The following is a 15,404-nucleotide window of genomic DNA, read 5'->3' as shown; positions in this document are numbered from 1 at the left end:
AAAAACACTTTGTAGTACATTAGGAGTGTTTGGCAAACCTGCGTAGAAGATAACAAAAAGTGTGTGTCTTAAGGCAGACATTTAAAGCACATCCAATGCACATTTGAAACACGTGACTTCCCCCCAAAGAATCCTGGGGACTGTAATTTTTTCCTCCCATAGCAATGGTTCCCAGCACCTCTAACCAACTACAGTTCCCACAATTGTTTGGGAGGGGAGTCATGTAGGTTGGATGTGCTTTAAATGTATGGTGTGGATTTGACCTTAGTTACTTTAAAAGTCAACTGTAGCTACCTGCTCAGGGTGAGATTGATGAGTAGAGCCATCCTTTGGGACTGGGCTCAGGATAAAGGTAACAACTGATAACTTCCAACTCTGCAAAGTTCTGATTGCCTCATCTATAATGCATTTGATTATCATCGCTGACCATATGTCAAATATGAATGCATAACATGTACCAACTGGAACACTCAGCAAAGTTATGAAAACTTTGTATCAGCTTACTCTAAAAATAAATAATTATGCTAGTGTGTCTATCTATATTTATTTATTTTTCTTTTCATAGCGAGCAAGTAGCTTTGGGAACTTTGACCAACGCAGACATCAGTCAGTTTCAAAGCCAGATGATTCATCTGAGGTTTGTATATTACTCAATCTAGTTATTCTACATAACGGCTCCTTAACTTCTGTACATGCAACAGAAAGCACATTGTGCAAAATACAGTGGATTCTGCACCAACAGAGTGAGCAACTGACTGCTGAATTGAGTAAAATTTATGCAGACTTAATGATTTGATGATACAGCACACAGAACCTTGGTTTTGGGAGGGAAAACACTCAAACAACAGGTTGCTGTTGTTGAGTAGTGGTACATCTCATAGTCATCTATTGTCTATTGCCTGTTACATTGCTCATGTTTAGTTATACACCCACCTTCCATAATTTTGGAAACTTGCAGTGGCATGTCCAAACACAACTGGACAAGGGCCAACAAATCTTGCCTTGCCTTGCTGCCAGCCAGAGTACTATCATCATTACCCAATTCCCCCATCCAAGTACAGGGGGAAGAGCCTTCTTACATTATGTTGAATTCAAAGCTCAGCCTGGCTGTGGGGTGTGCTTGAGAAAGAGCAGCCCTGACCTCTTCCACAGTGAAGCTCACCCTAATTACATTTAGTCTCAGATATTCAAAAAGTGCTGAGAAGTCTCCTGGCTCTCCAAGTATCTCTCAGGTTCAATGCAGTATCAGGGAGAGTCTTTAAATTTCTCCCATGATTCTGAAGTCAGCCTGGTACTTTTCCAGGCACTGAAGAATGGCAGGGGCTGTTCTTGATTTTGTGCTCTTTCCAGAGCAAAAGATGTAGATTCTTGCTAGTGGAACTCTAACACAATTTGCCTGCAATGAACAAACTGTAATTTGAGGGCAGAAAACAATGATTTGCTACATGTATCATCAGAAAGCTGCACCAAGAGACTCCTATAAAGTTTTAAATAAAGTTTTTTTCTTTTTAAAAAACCCAGATATGTGAAGCAGATGCTGTAAGTGATGGTGGAGAACTGGGACACAGCAAATCACCAAATAGTGGGGGAAGCCTTGGAAAGAAGATGCGGGCCATTTCCATGACTATGAAGAAAAAGATGGGTAAAAAGTACATCAAGGCACTTTCAGAGGAGATGGTAAACATATCACTAAAATCTTTTGATCTTCTTTATCTGCTTGTGGTTTAACTTCCGGTTTTTAAGCTCTGCTGTCAAAGTTGCCTCATATTTAGCTGTGCGTGACACTGTGTTCAGGCAACATCATAAACACTGCAATGATATTGCAAAACTAACATGTAAAGTAATTTTCTCCAAACTTATTGAACTATGCTTAATCACGCCAATCCACTTCTTTGAGTGAACATGCAGAAATTAATATGTGCAACTGATTGTGCATCTTATTACTGCAAATGAAGGCTTTGGGAACGAAGTGGGGAGAAATGTTCAGATTCTGTTAGTGGCAGTAGATTCAACACTGGAATCCACCTTAAATCTTAGGTGTTGCAATTCAAATATGTTTCCTTATTCACTCCCATTTGGGAGTTGGAATGTTCAGATGGGGACAGGGAGGTTACATCTCACACTGATTTGAAAAAATAAATCAAGCAATTATTTTGTTGCAGACTTCCAATATATTAACTGAATTTTTAATAGAATTTCTGGGCTCCCATTGTACACAGTGGTAATTATCCCTGAGTAGACAAGCATAGGTTTACACTTTGATGACTAAGCTAGAAGTTACCCCAAGTTGCTTTTTTCTCTGTTTGACCCCTTGCCAAATATTGTGTGTTATAAAGTTTTTCTAAGTCTTTTTCACCAAAACAAAATGCCAAGTTGTTGTTGTTGTCATTGTATTGAAAGAATGCCTCTCTTTGACTACTGTTTAAAACCACTGGAAGCCAAAAGTAGTGCATAACTCCCAAAATGGCAGGTGTCAGAATCATGTCCGGAAGAAGTTATATTCTTTGACCCCAAAGCTCTTTCTGCTAATCCCAGATGTGAAACAGCTGGCTGAAGTTACTTAGGGCAGAACTACACATTATTCAGAACCATGTGTAATAAAAAACCAATGGCTACTTTTCTGATGGAGGGTGGAAGCAAGAGTAGATGCTTAACTCTTTCTTTGCCAGCTGCTTTTCCCTCCCTCCCCAATCAGAACCTCAACTTCTTTTTCTGCCCAAAGCTTGCACTGTGAGAGTAAAGATGTGTCTGGATCTCTGCAGTAAGAGAGATGCAGTTTGGGACAGTTGCTATTTGGAGTGGAGAAGTAGTGGGCATCCCCCTTTCCCTTTTCCACAGCCATCAGGCTTGTGTGATATGGTCCTGTGGTCCTGCTTCTGTCATTAATTCAGTGCACATGGTACATACAATGGGGGACTCTTGATTAATATTACTTCACTTACTCTGCTGTCTTTAACCAACAGATGTTCAGGCTGAGGCTAAGCCCTTGTTCAAATTAAATGCTGAGTTGATGATAGGCATAAATAATCAGGCAAATCTTTTGGCACGAAGGTGTGTTCAGTGAAATAGTCTAATGATTTGTATTCTAATATTTATTTTAAAAATCCATTAATGGCCTGGGGAAGACTGTGAAAAGTGAAATGGCAGAATTTGATGAAAGTACTAAAGTAGGCTATGAAGAATTACAAAAGAATCTCAGAGCCCAAGCAGAATGGGAAACTATATGGCAGCTGAATATCCATTAACTGAAGAAATGCACCTTGGAAATATAACTCAGTTCTACATAAATATGGTTAGATACTGAATACACTATTACTGCCAAGTAAGGAAGTTTGGGAGTCACTGTGCATACTTCCTGGAAATGTCAACTCAGGCCACTGAAGTCTTGAAAAAGCAAAAAATGTTAGTGATTATTATTCAAGGTGACATAAAATAATATGCTAATTCTCTATATAAGTGAATGGTACAGTCTTTTGCAAAAAAAGTGATAGCATGTGAATTGTCGAAATTGTCAGTGGTGTGTTAAGTTTTTCATGTAAAGAGAGTCTAAATGAATAGGATTTTTCAGTTTTAAGGGCGGGAAATCCAATAGCCACAGGACGCACAACTGTGCATAAGGCAACAAAATGTGGTGGGTGAGTGATACCACACAGGAGTGCACATAGGAGGTGCCATTTCTGAATGATCTTCCATGTGAAAGCGTCCAAAAAGAAAGACATCAAGGAGAAAAATTCTAGCTAAGCACAGTTCCTACAGTCTTGTTTTCCCTTGCAGGGAAGGTTAAGTTGGGAGGGAAACCCAGAGGGGAGCATTCCACAGTGTAATCTCCCACCAGCAGGATGAATGGGTACCACTTTGGCATTGTATAACCCTCATTCTGTTATGAGGTTAGACTCAGTCTAAGTTGTAGAGACAATCATCTGCAGTTTGGTAAAAAGAGACCAGGGTTTGACCTATATTGGATACAATGGATTCTTATGGTGTAGCTTTAAAATAAACTACTTTTTTTTCAATTTGTATATAGTTAATGAGTTCCACCCATTAACTATATACCACGTTTACCACGTGCAAACGTGGTAAAATAACTGGACAATAGACTAGATGTAAAAGAATATTACCAGAAGGCACACAGTTCTTTTTGATGGTGGCAGTGTGCACATTTGCCAATGAATCAACAAGCAACATGAATAGACTAGTAACTAGTGGGGCACTTCAGGTAGGGGAAAATGCTACCAGCCAACAACAGAAACCCTCTTGTGGGGGCAGTGGATGATATTTTGCCACTGTGAGACTAGTGGACAGAATACTGGGGTAGATGGGCCATTGGCCTGATCCAGTAGGCTCTTCTTATGTTCTTAATGAGTTACAGAAAAGCTTGTATGAGTTGGTCCTAATCTAACATTAATACATTTTGGAACATAAAAATTCCCATAATGGGCATCATGGGGAAATGTGCTTCAAATCTCATCCTGTGTGTAGCTGCTTAAATCAGGCAGCTTTTGAGTCTTATCTGGGGCATCTGATCATTTAATCCCTTACTAAGCCAAAAGAAATTGCACTTTGTCATCAAGGTAATGCATCCTGCCACCCAAACATGAACTTAGAACTGCAGAACTATGGAAGTGGAAGGCACCTCAAGAGTCATCTAGTCCAACCCCCTGCAATGCAGGAATCTCCACACGGGGTTACCCATCCAATCTGAAACTATGCTGGACCCTGCTTAGCTTCATGTAGTGGATTAAATAGTGTCATCGCTTTTGTTTTACTCACCAAACCTAATAACGTGAATGTGCTGTAATCTCCCAAGGTACATGCTACCTCTCCGTCATGCTGACTTCATATGATGCAACAATAGGGAGAAGTTGCTTCCCAAGTTCCTCTTTTCTTGTGAAGTTATTGTTGCTTAATTATTTAACTTAGACAGTGACACATAGCAAGTGGCCTCACTGTTACAATACGTTCCCATTTTAAAAATAAAGCAGTCATTAGTTTAAGCACTCAGGATTAAAAAAACACCCCAAAACAAATCATAAGCAAAGGTAACCTGTTAGGCCATAAGAAGAAGAAAAAAACCTTCAAAATCCACAATTTGGAAATACGTTTTCTTGGGGCCAACTAAAAATGTCACAAAAGTGTGGTAAGTTTTCAAGATCTTCTAAACTCTTCCTTGGGCAAGATGTTACAAAGAGGAAGGAGTGAAGGGGACAAGGAAGAATTTAAAGTACAAAAATTCAGCTAGATGTTATAGCCGTGAGGTCAGTTTGTGGACTCAGTTCCAAAATGGAGATTGCAAGCAGAATTAGTCCCACCCAAGTGCTGCAGATAATAGCTTCCGCACCAGGATTCTGGGATAAAGAAATAATGGCTTCTCCCCATTTCAGAGAGATTTCAGACTGGCACCAACTATAGCAAATTTTAGATGAACCCAAGTTTCTATTAGAATAAATGATCCCCCCCCCCCTTTTGCCTATTTGTTTGGTTGCTACCTACAATGATGTTCTTGCAGGGTGCAAAACCACTAGGATTTTTTAAAAAAATGATGTTGCTCTGTTATGTGAAAGCTAGTAATTATAGCCTTGACATACATGTTTGTCCCTTGAATTCTGAAAAACAAAGTGATTTTCAATCTGACAGCAGTTGCCCAGAGAATGGCAGAGAGGAGTGAGCACTTTTTCCAGGTGACAGGAATTGTATGTCTTCTGCCAAAATTGCCTTCATTTCAGACAGCCTTGCGTTCTTTTGAGTTACTATATATGTTTAGCAAGCTCTTTCTCTTACTCCCACCACCACCACCTACACATGGCTTTACTAAAACCATAGCATGTGACATCTCAGCTAAAACATCTGTTCTCGCTGCCTATATCCTTCGGGGACAGGTTCAAGGTTCATGCATTGATATACAAAAGCCTAAACAACATGGGCGCAGGATACCTTATATTCCATTATCACAGCTTGATCACTGGGATCATCTGCTTGAGCACTGCTAGTTGTCCCCATGTTACAGAGGCCCAGCTGACCTCAACTAGAAGTTGGCTATTTAGTGTTGCTGGTCCCATGTTGTAGAATGCTCCTCTAGCAGAGATTCAGCAAATATTCTCCCTTTTGACTTTCGGCTATCTCTTGGTGACTTTTTATGCCAACATGCCTATGCAGATATTTAAAATGCCCCTTGATTAGCCAGATATTTTAATGCCCTCTTTGTATCGCTTTTAAATGTTTTTTATACTGTCATGCACCACCCTGATGCTTTGTGAGAGGGGGGTATATGCATACATTTTTATATAAATAAATAAACAAAATAACACCCTCTTCCAAGTTCTGTTTGGTCCCCATTCTGTTTTGCTGCAGGTACAATGCCAAGTCTCCAATTAAATTTTATTTTAAGCGCATCCACATTTCCCAGAAGAATTTGGAACGACTTGGTGGAACTGGTTCTGCTTAAGTACAGCAGATGATGAACTAAATAGTGTGGTATCTTTTGGCCTTGATATACTGCTTCCTTAAGGGGACATATTTTATTTCACAAATGCATACGTGGGTAATGTTTCTTTATACTTACCATCTTCTCTCTCTCTTCTGCTCTAAAGAATGATGAAGGAAGAGATGATTCCTGTTCTAATCGAAACAGTGACCCTGGTGGAGGGTCAGGCACTGAGAAGGCCTCTCTAAAGGCCAGTGACTCCATGGACAGCCTCTATAGTCTTAACAGTGGCCAGAGCTCATCAAGTAAGTGCCAGTTAATGATATGCTGCAGAATATATATATTTGAATGGCTAGAAACAATCTTAAGAACATAAGAGCATCAGTAGGCTTAAGTTCACCTAAGTCTGAATTGAATTGCAGCCAATGGCAATTCTTAACTTGCTTTCACGTGCATTGAATGGGGCTTTCCTGCCTTCCCTTTCTATTGGCAGCCCATCAAAATCTTCTCCTTGCGTTGGGTTGCCCCTGGGAATGGTATAGGATTTGGTACAGGTGGGTACAGATAAGAGCAAGAGCTGGTGAAAATCACCCCTGCTTCCATTAGCAAATAGAATTCAACGTGGCTGAGTTGCATCTAGTGATGGCTTTGCTTTAGTGGAAGCCACTTCTGCTCATAGCATCAGAGCGCTTGATTTTGATCCTGACCCATACTTCTTCATAAGGCAAAGGTACCATCAAATACCACCCACTGTCTTTTCCCAAACTATTTACATTTTATAATTTAACATACTAGGGTATTTATATTGTAATACCAGATTTTAGTGTTTGTATAGTGCTGCAGAGTATGCAAATAACTTCACATATGTTATTTCAGTTTTTACAACAGTCCTATAAAATAGGTCACTCTTCTTATTCCCATATTACAGATGTGGGGTTCACTAGTATTAGTTTGGCCAAAATGACTGAATGAGTTCAAATCCTAGGTAGATTTATGCTGGGGATTTAATGACTCACAACCAACTCTTTGAGAGATGTACCCAGTGTTAGTTATACTGTTCTAATTAATGTACACAACTAACTTAGGTTCATTAATTTTGGTGGGCCTACTTTTGATTAGAATTTAGTTAGATAAGTTGTCATTAAACTACATCAGTATCCATGCTATTTAATACCAATGCATTTAGGTGAAATATTGTGAACAAAATATATTATTTATCATTGATGACTTTGTCTTTGGTGAAAATTCATTTAGAGAGAGCCTAATTTTCCAGAAGAAATATTTGTATTACCTTTGTTTATTTATGTATTTTTTAAAAATAGAACACATTCATAAAGTCCTCTGTTCTTGCTATTGCAAGGGATATCTAACATGCTGCATAGAACATGAAACTAAAAAGAGGCCAAATTTTCCTTTTTTAACAAAAAGTAGGAAAAGTTAACGGCACAAGCTTATAGAAGTTTACTCAAATGTAATTCCCATTCAGTGGGGATTAGTCCTTAGAAAGTGAGTTTAAGATCACACCCTGAATCTTGTGTATGTCAGTAAAAAGTGTGTCCTAGGATGTGTTGCATCTGATCAACAGTACACATAAAAATTATGGATGAGACTTGTATCTGGTGAGCAACGGTGTTTGAATGGCAAGCACTGATAGGGATTTTGTTATCATATGCTTTCACAGAGAACTTATGTAAGGTTTTATATTGTCATTCTGTCTAATAGAATTGATTAATGACACTAAATGATCCTATTTTAGTCTTTTGAGCTGAAACACCACTCCACTGTAAAACAGAATTGCTCACTGACATATCAATTCAATTTTCATTTCCTAGGTCTAGGTTAACCATATTTCCAAAGCGACATGGCTTTTGTCCATTTAAGTGCTTAAATGCAGGGTAATATTCTGCAGGTGCTACTTCTAACTCTTAACTGCAATGGTGAGTTTATACAGATAACCTATCTTACCCAAACCTGATCTCTCCTATGCAGGATAGTCAGGCTGTCTTAGGTTTTTTATTATTTAAGGGTTTGTATGCCCACCAAACACAAGTCCATGGAGCAGCTAACAACATTGTGTAAAAGAACTGCAAAGCCAATATAAAATGGATAGCTACTCAAATTACACATGTAAACAACACATCCCATACACAACCTGCAGCCGCAAAACTAAAAAGTTGCCCATCAGATTTTAGATACTTATGTTAATGCCAGCTCACATGAACAAAGTACACTGGAATAAGATGGTCTAGAGAAGGGTTTCCCCAAGGTGGGTCTCCAGCTGTTTTTGGACTACAATTCCCATCATCCCTGACCACTGGTCCTGCTAGCTAGGGATGATGGGAGTTGTAGTCCAAAAACAGCTGGAGACCCACCTTTGGGGAAATCTGGTCTATAGATAAAAACTGAGCCTACATGGTGGGCCTTTTGAGGGAGGAAGTTTAAAATGAAGATGCCACTGCAGAAAAGCCCATTACAAAGATGGACATTTAGATGCCTATATACCGTATTTTTTGCTCTATAACATGCATCCAACCATAACACGCACATAGTTTTTAGAGGAGGAAAATCCGTAGGCATGCCACCCGTAGGCATTCCCTCCATAACACGCACAGACATTTCCCCTTACTTTTTAGGAGGAAAAAAGTGAGTGTTATGGTGCAAAAAATACGGTATGTATTGTGGGACTTTATGGACAAAGTTCTCTTCTAAGTGAAGATGGCCCAATCATTTTAGTTTCTTCATCTCTCCTGTAGGGGCATGCCACATGGTAAGTAGTATTTTACCAGATATCAAATGCTAAGACGTGGTATAGTCAGATGGGACAAACTGTACCTGTGGAACTTTTGTTTCCCTCAGAGATCTTCAAAGTACAGAAGCTATGTCCCTCTAGGAATGTGGTCACTATGTTTAGGCCTCAACCCTAGTTTTCCTATGTCAACGTGATACGGAAAATGGAATGTTGCATTCCAAGCCATCTATGCAAGAACAAACTCTCTAACAATTTTTGCATGTGAGAGAGACCGAAAATGGAATATAAGTTGCCTCTTGGGTTTCTTTTACAGTGGTACTTCGGGTTAAGAACTTAATTCATTCTGGAGGGTCTGTTCTTAACCTGAAACTGTTCTTAACCTGAGGTACCACTTTAGCTAATGGGGCCTCCTGCTGCTGCTGCCGCACCACCATGCGATTTCTGTTCTCATCCTAGGGCAAAGTTCTTAACCCAAGGTACTATTTCTGAGTTAGTGGAGTCTGTAACCTGAAGCATTTGTAACTCGAGGTACCACTGTACAATCATGTTGTAAAGAAGAATGAAGGCATAGCTACCAGATCATAGGAAACCACTTTATACTGAGTCAGACCACTGCCCCATCTAGTTCAGTATTGTCTGACTGTCAGAGGCTCTCTAGAATTTCAGGCAGAGTTCTCTCCTAGCCCTAACTGGAGATGCCAGGGATTGAACCTGGGACCTTCTGGTGCAAAGCAGATGCTCCACCACAGAGCTACAGTTCTATTTCTCCCCTGTTTCCAATGGCCACCCTCAACTCCAGCCAGCTGTCAGAAAGAACCAGAAGTCCTGCTTGCTGCAGCAGGAGGAGCATAGGGTGAGCGAAGTCATAGACTAAAGATGGCGTTCAATTAAGTTTTACTCAGAGCAGTTCTATTGACAGTAATGGACATAAATTAGTCATGTTCATTAATTTAAATGCCTCTACTCTGAGTAAAATGTAGGTGAATACCGCCCAATGACTGCATAACATTTTGAAGGTGAAGTGCCGCTTTTAAATTATCATGACCTAGCAACCGTATTTATTCCTCCCCCATGTATAGCTAAGCAAGCACATCAAGTGAACCAATTTTTGTGTTCCATTATCTGTTTTGTCGTGGGAGAATTCAAGATGCTGCTGTTATCTAAAGCATATTTGAATGGAATATTTCTGTGCTTGCTCAAATGTGCTGATGCAGGTTTCTTCAGATGACAAAATGACAGAAATCTTGAGAGTAAAACTTTTTCCTCTCCAGTGTGCAATTCTTTTGAAGTTCTGTACTTTGCGTATTCTAAGACATCACCTGTAAAATGTTATCCCTGTTTGTCTGAATAAAGAGGTAACAGTCAGCAGATGATTATTCTACATCGTATATGAAAAACACACAGTATTAGTTTGGGGCCATTTTATTTCAGTGAGCCCTGAGTAAAATCTAGGCTCTAGTCTTCACATCACTCTATTGATGGAGATTTTGACCCTTTTAATTGCATTTCCATTGTTTCAGGATTTTGAGAACCAAATAGTCTATCTCTTAGCACTTTCTCACAATTAAGTATTACCCTGCAGCATATGTTAATTAATTGCATGGGGCATGATCCACATTTGCACATCCACAGACACAGAATAGAGCAAGAGGCTCTTAACCTCAGGGTTGTGGGATTTGAGCCCCACACTAGGCAAAAGATTCCTGCATTGCAGGTGATTGGAGTAGATGACCTCCAGGGTCCCTTCCAACTCTACAATTCTATAATTCTATTCAATCCATTGCTAAATCCTGTGGATTGAATTCAGTAGAACTGTACATAGCTTATTTTTGGCTGGAATGCTTCTACTCCATAGAAAGTTGACAGTAGTGATTAATAGGAATGATGAGTGGATTTAAATGAAGCCAAGCCTAAGCAGAGTGCCTTGGAGGAATTGGGTCTTCTCAGAAGTCAAGCAGGATCTCTGTGAGATGGCACAGGTGAAGTGGGAACCCCTAAATAACCTCATAGCACCTTGGTAATCCAAACATTTTAAAAAAATCCTAGAGACATGCATCTACTAAAAGCAGAAATAGTGTCTCACAGCTTGCCATATGAGGAATATAACCAAAATTGGGTGATGAGGGAAGAGAGAGGAAGTACCAGGGTGGGGAGAGGATGGATGGAGAGCCTTGTTGTGATTGACTGGTCAAGCTAGTAATCAAAAGGAATTATTTTTACTTTGAACGTGTATCTATTTTAGTTCTTCCCACCCACAAAGTCAAACTTATTTGTCTGCAGTGTAGCAGGTTTCTTACTCATGAACATCTCTCTTATGTGTTCTTTTGCTGCCCACCTGCGAATTGCAACAGTTGTCCTTGTGGGTAAGCCACTGCAGCTATCCTTCTGAAATTTGGCATAATTTATACCCTCTAAAGGATAAAGATTGGTTAGACAAACTTTAAAGGTGCCCAGCACAAAAGTCAATGCCCTATTTCACTGTAATTTAGCAAGCTTTGATTCTATCAAAGTTAAATTGTATTTTAATTATCTATTTTTCTATGCTTTAGTGGTTCTTGTTTTATCTGTAAGTCACCTTGAGTCCTGTTAGGGGAAAGGGTAGGGTATAAACGAATAATAATAATAATAATAATAATAATAATAAATTTTATTTATATCCCGCCCTCCCCAGCCGAAGCTGGGCTCAGGGCGGCTAACAACAATGAAAATAGTCCAACATTCTAAAAACATTCATTATAAAATTAATTAAATCAAATTAAAATCAAATTAATGGCAAACGAAATAATAATAACAACAAACTCATTCTTAACAGTAAGTATGCCCTCAAATTCCATCCACTTCTGTAAAAAAGGGGGGAAGTTATAGTTTGTTTGTTTTTAAAAAAAAGACTCCCTCAAATAGTGATTTGAGGTGGGATGAAGTGGTCTCAGGTGAAGCCCAATCCAATTCAGACAGCCTACCAAGTGTCTCAGATGGAGGTGGGCTGTTTTCCAAAGTGCTGAATTGGGAGTCCAAACCAAAACTTGTGGATCATGGACACCTCTTGTGATTTTTCTGTATTATATTTTTCAAATGATTTCATCTTCAAACTCTTTTGGCTTCATGTTGTATCCATCTTAAATGCTGTGAAAGGTTGACCATTCTTATTGCTTCCAGGTGGGGTTACTAGTTGCTCAGATGGGACAAGCAACAGGGACAGCCTAAGGCTTGATGATGAAGTTCCTTACACTGGACCTTTCTGTGGCAGAGCTAAAGTACACACAGACTTCACACCTAGTCCTTATGACACAGACTCTCTCAAAATCAAGGTGAGTTAACTATTTGTTACATTTGCTTTATTCCTGAAGTCACTTTCCACCTGCAAGGCTCTCCCAGTTCAGGCAGCATTATATAGAAATCATTTTTTTTATAGAAGAACAAGTATTGCCAATGAAGAACTAGGTTGGTTTCCACAAAGCTAGCTTGTGTCTAACTAATCTTTCCACTGAGTGTCTCAATGAGCATGTAGATTGGGCTGATTTGGTGTGCTTTCAAAAAACTTTTGACATAATCCCTCACTAAAAATTCCTGAGTAACCTTTGCAGTCATGAGATAAAGGGACACGTTCTCTTAAGCTGCTTAAGGAGTGGAAAGTGGATAATAGGAATAAGTGGACAGTTCTCACAATAGAGGGATGTGAGAAGTGGAGTCCCCTAGGTAACTAGACTGGAGTTTGTGGTTTTTAAGTTGGTCATAAAATATCTGGAATTAAGAGTGAGAGGTAAAGTGACCAACTTTGCTGATAATATCAAATTGATCAGGATTGCAAGAAACAAGATGAAGAATGGAAATTGGTGGATCACAAAAAGTTTCTCAAAACTGGGTGAATAGGCATTTAAATAGCAAATGTGATTTAATATAAGAAAGTGTAAAGTGATGCACATTTGAGAAAAACAAACCAACCTAACTTCACATATATGCTAACAGGGTCTGAACTGGCAGAGACTGAGTAAGGTTACAATCTTGGAATTGTGGCGGGTAGCTCAACGTAAATGTCAATTCAGCATGCAGCAATTGTGAAAAAGGTGGACTCCATGTTAGAGATCATTAGCAAAGGGATTGAAAATAAGCCTGCTGACATCATAACATACAACATACAAATCTATGGTGAGATCACACTTGAAATTCTGACTACAGTTCTGGTCACCTCGCCCTCCAAAAGCATATTGTAACTGAAATGACTGAGGGGCTGGAGCAACTTCCCTTTGAGGAAAGGTTACAACATTTGGGACTTTTGTTTTAGAAAAGGGGGAGAATATATATAGAGAGAGAGAAGTATATACATGGTGTAGAGAAAGTCAAAGGGGGACATTTGCTGGATCCTGGAGAAGATGGATCTTTGGTCTGCTCTGGGGGGTCTCTTGATATGTTCTTATCAAACTTGTACCTTAAGCTTTTGTGTCACAAAGAAAAAGATGTAACTAATAATAATCTTCAGGTGTCTTTTCTAGCCTTACTGCACATTGTGCTGCCTAACACTCTGCTGTAGTTCTAGTTGAGTTATGGCTGTGGAGTGTGACGTGTGGGGAGGGAGCTGTTTCACTTTTCCATATTAACAGAGACAAGATGATGTCTCATGACCATGTTCCCAGCAATGTGGGGTATGATTAAGTGCTGATTTGCTACTAGGGGAACTCTGAAGTAATAATTTGAGTCCCAGGAGAAAGGAGGGACTGCCCAGGTTGTCAGTATTTACTGGAGCATAACGGTGATATGCTCTCTTTAAAGTGGCTGAAAGCAAAAACCAATGGCTGCTCCCAAAGTACAATAACATAATGCAGATGTTTCAGAAACAGAACACAGTACTTGCCTAACAGATGTGTTTGGATCAAGTCATATTTGGTAAGCCGCATATTGTGTTAACTTAAGTGCTATGGCTCAAATTCTGCCTTGCCAGAGCAGAAAATCATTTCCACTTGCACATGGAGGTGGAAATTCCTTTTACATCTGCAGCAGCCCCACATACCACAATCCATTCTGTTTCTGAGGGTCCCCCAACCCTGAAGAGCAGATGGGGGGGGGGCACAGGTAGCTGCAGCAGGAAAGAACTTAAAATTGTGATATAGAAGCTGGTGAAATGTGTTGCACAACTGCTTGTCCTTTTTCTTGGCACCTGTCTGGAAAGATTAGCTCCTGTGTTTCTGGATATTTTGATGCTGCTCTTTCATTTTTGCTATTTACCTGACATATGTGTTTGGATTAACATGTTTTGAGTTTGAACAAAACAGTTTTCATTTTTTTAAAAAAATCCTGCTTTATTTTTTATAATAATGCTTCATATACGAGGGAAGTGCAAAAGGGTAAATGACATATTAGTAGTGCACAGACCAAATGCTAGAGTTACATTTTAAGTAAGTATGTGAGGGGGAGTGCAGGGTCAATGATACTGTCATTGGAAATAATGAATTGTATTTAGCTAAGTCTTCATCACTGAAATTAATGAATCTGTTAATTAATTAATGAACCATTAACTTCAATAGACATATTATGACAGGACACCATGACAAGTGTCAGAGCGCAACAGAAACAGAGTTTACCTCCCCACCACAGTGGTACCTATTTGTCTACTTGCACTGGTGTGCTTTCAAACTGCTAGGTTGGCAGTACTAATAATTATATTATCAACCTAATAATTATAGCAATTGGTCTGTTACTTCTCTTCAGACCTTTCTGAAATGGTGTGGGAAACAGCTGTGTTACTGCAGTTTCCACTTGTCAATATGGAATTAAATCTATGGATTGGGCCATTTTTGTCTATCCTATTTTCTATTTTGGTTAGGTGTTCTTCTTTATAAGTCCTCATCCATACTGTAATGTGGATATTAAGCTTCCTGTACCTTCATTAATTCTCTGTTGTCCATATGATATTTTCCTCTGTCACAGCCTTCCCCCACTTTACCCTCTCTCAATCTGGATTTTCTCATACTAGGGATACTCTGAAATGCAGAGGGTATGAGAAAATCTGGAGGGAGGGAGGGAAAGGTAGTAATTTAGAGAAGAACATCATATGGACAACAGGACGCTTGCTCTCCACATTAAATGATAGTATGGATAAATAAGCTCTCCTTTCTTTTTAGATAATGTGCATCACTATTTGAGCCAACTCTGATTTCCCATTGGTCTGCTTTTGATCAACTGAGGCAGACTAGTCTTGTGTATCACAAATAATACGTACAGTACTAGTTTCAGAGTTAC

General features: G+C 39.3%; 1 protein-coding gene across 2 annotated transcripts in view; it reads left to right on the top strand.

Annotated features, from left to right (window-relative positions):
* Window positions 1–15,404, top strand: part of SAMSN1 (SAM domain, SH3 domain and nuclear localization signals 1) — a 48,113-nt gene that overhangs the window by 22,753 nt on the left and 9,956 nt on the right. For both annotated transcript variants that reach the window (XM_028726937.2, XM_028726936.2), the window contains exons 2-5: window positions 566–637; window positions 1,522–1,677; window positions 6,588–6,726; window positions 12,327–12,478. In XM_028726937.2, the coding sequence (XP_028582770.2) occupies window positions 566–637; window positions 1,522–1,677; window positions 6,588–6,726; window positions 12,327–12,478 (519 nt within the window). The remainder of the gene's footprint in view (window positions 1–565; window positions 638–1,521; window positions 1,678–6,587; window positions 6,727–12,326; window positions 12,479–15,404) is intronic.

This window comes from Podarcis muralis, chromosome 4 (assembly GCF_964188315.1).
Source record: "Podarcis muralis chromosome 4, rPodMur119.hap1.1, whole genome shotgun sequence".
In the NCBI taxonomy this organism is placed as follows: domain Eukaryota; kingdom Metazoa; phylum Chordata; class Lepidosauria; order Squamata; family Lacertidae; genus Podarcis; species Podarcis muralis.
This window is presented reverse-complemented; position numbering and strand designations above follow the sequence as displayed.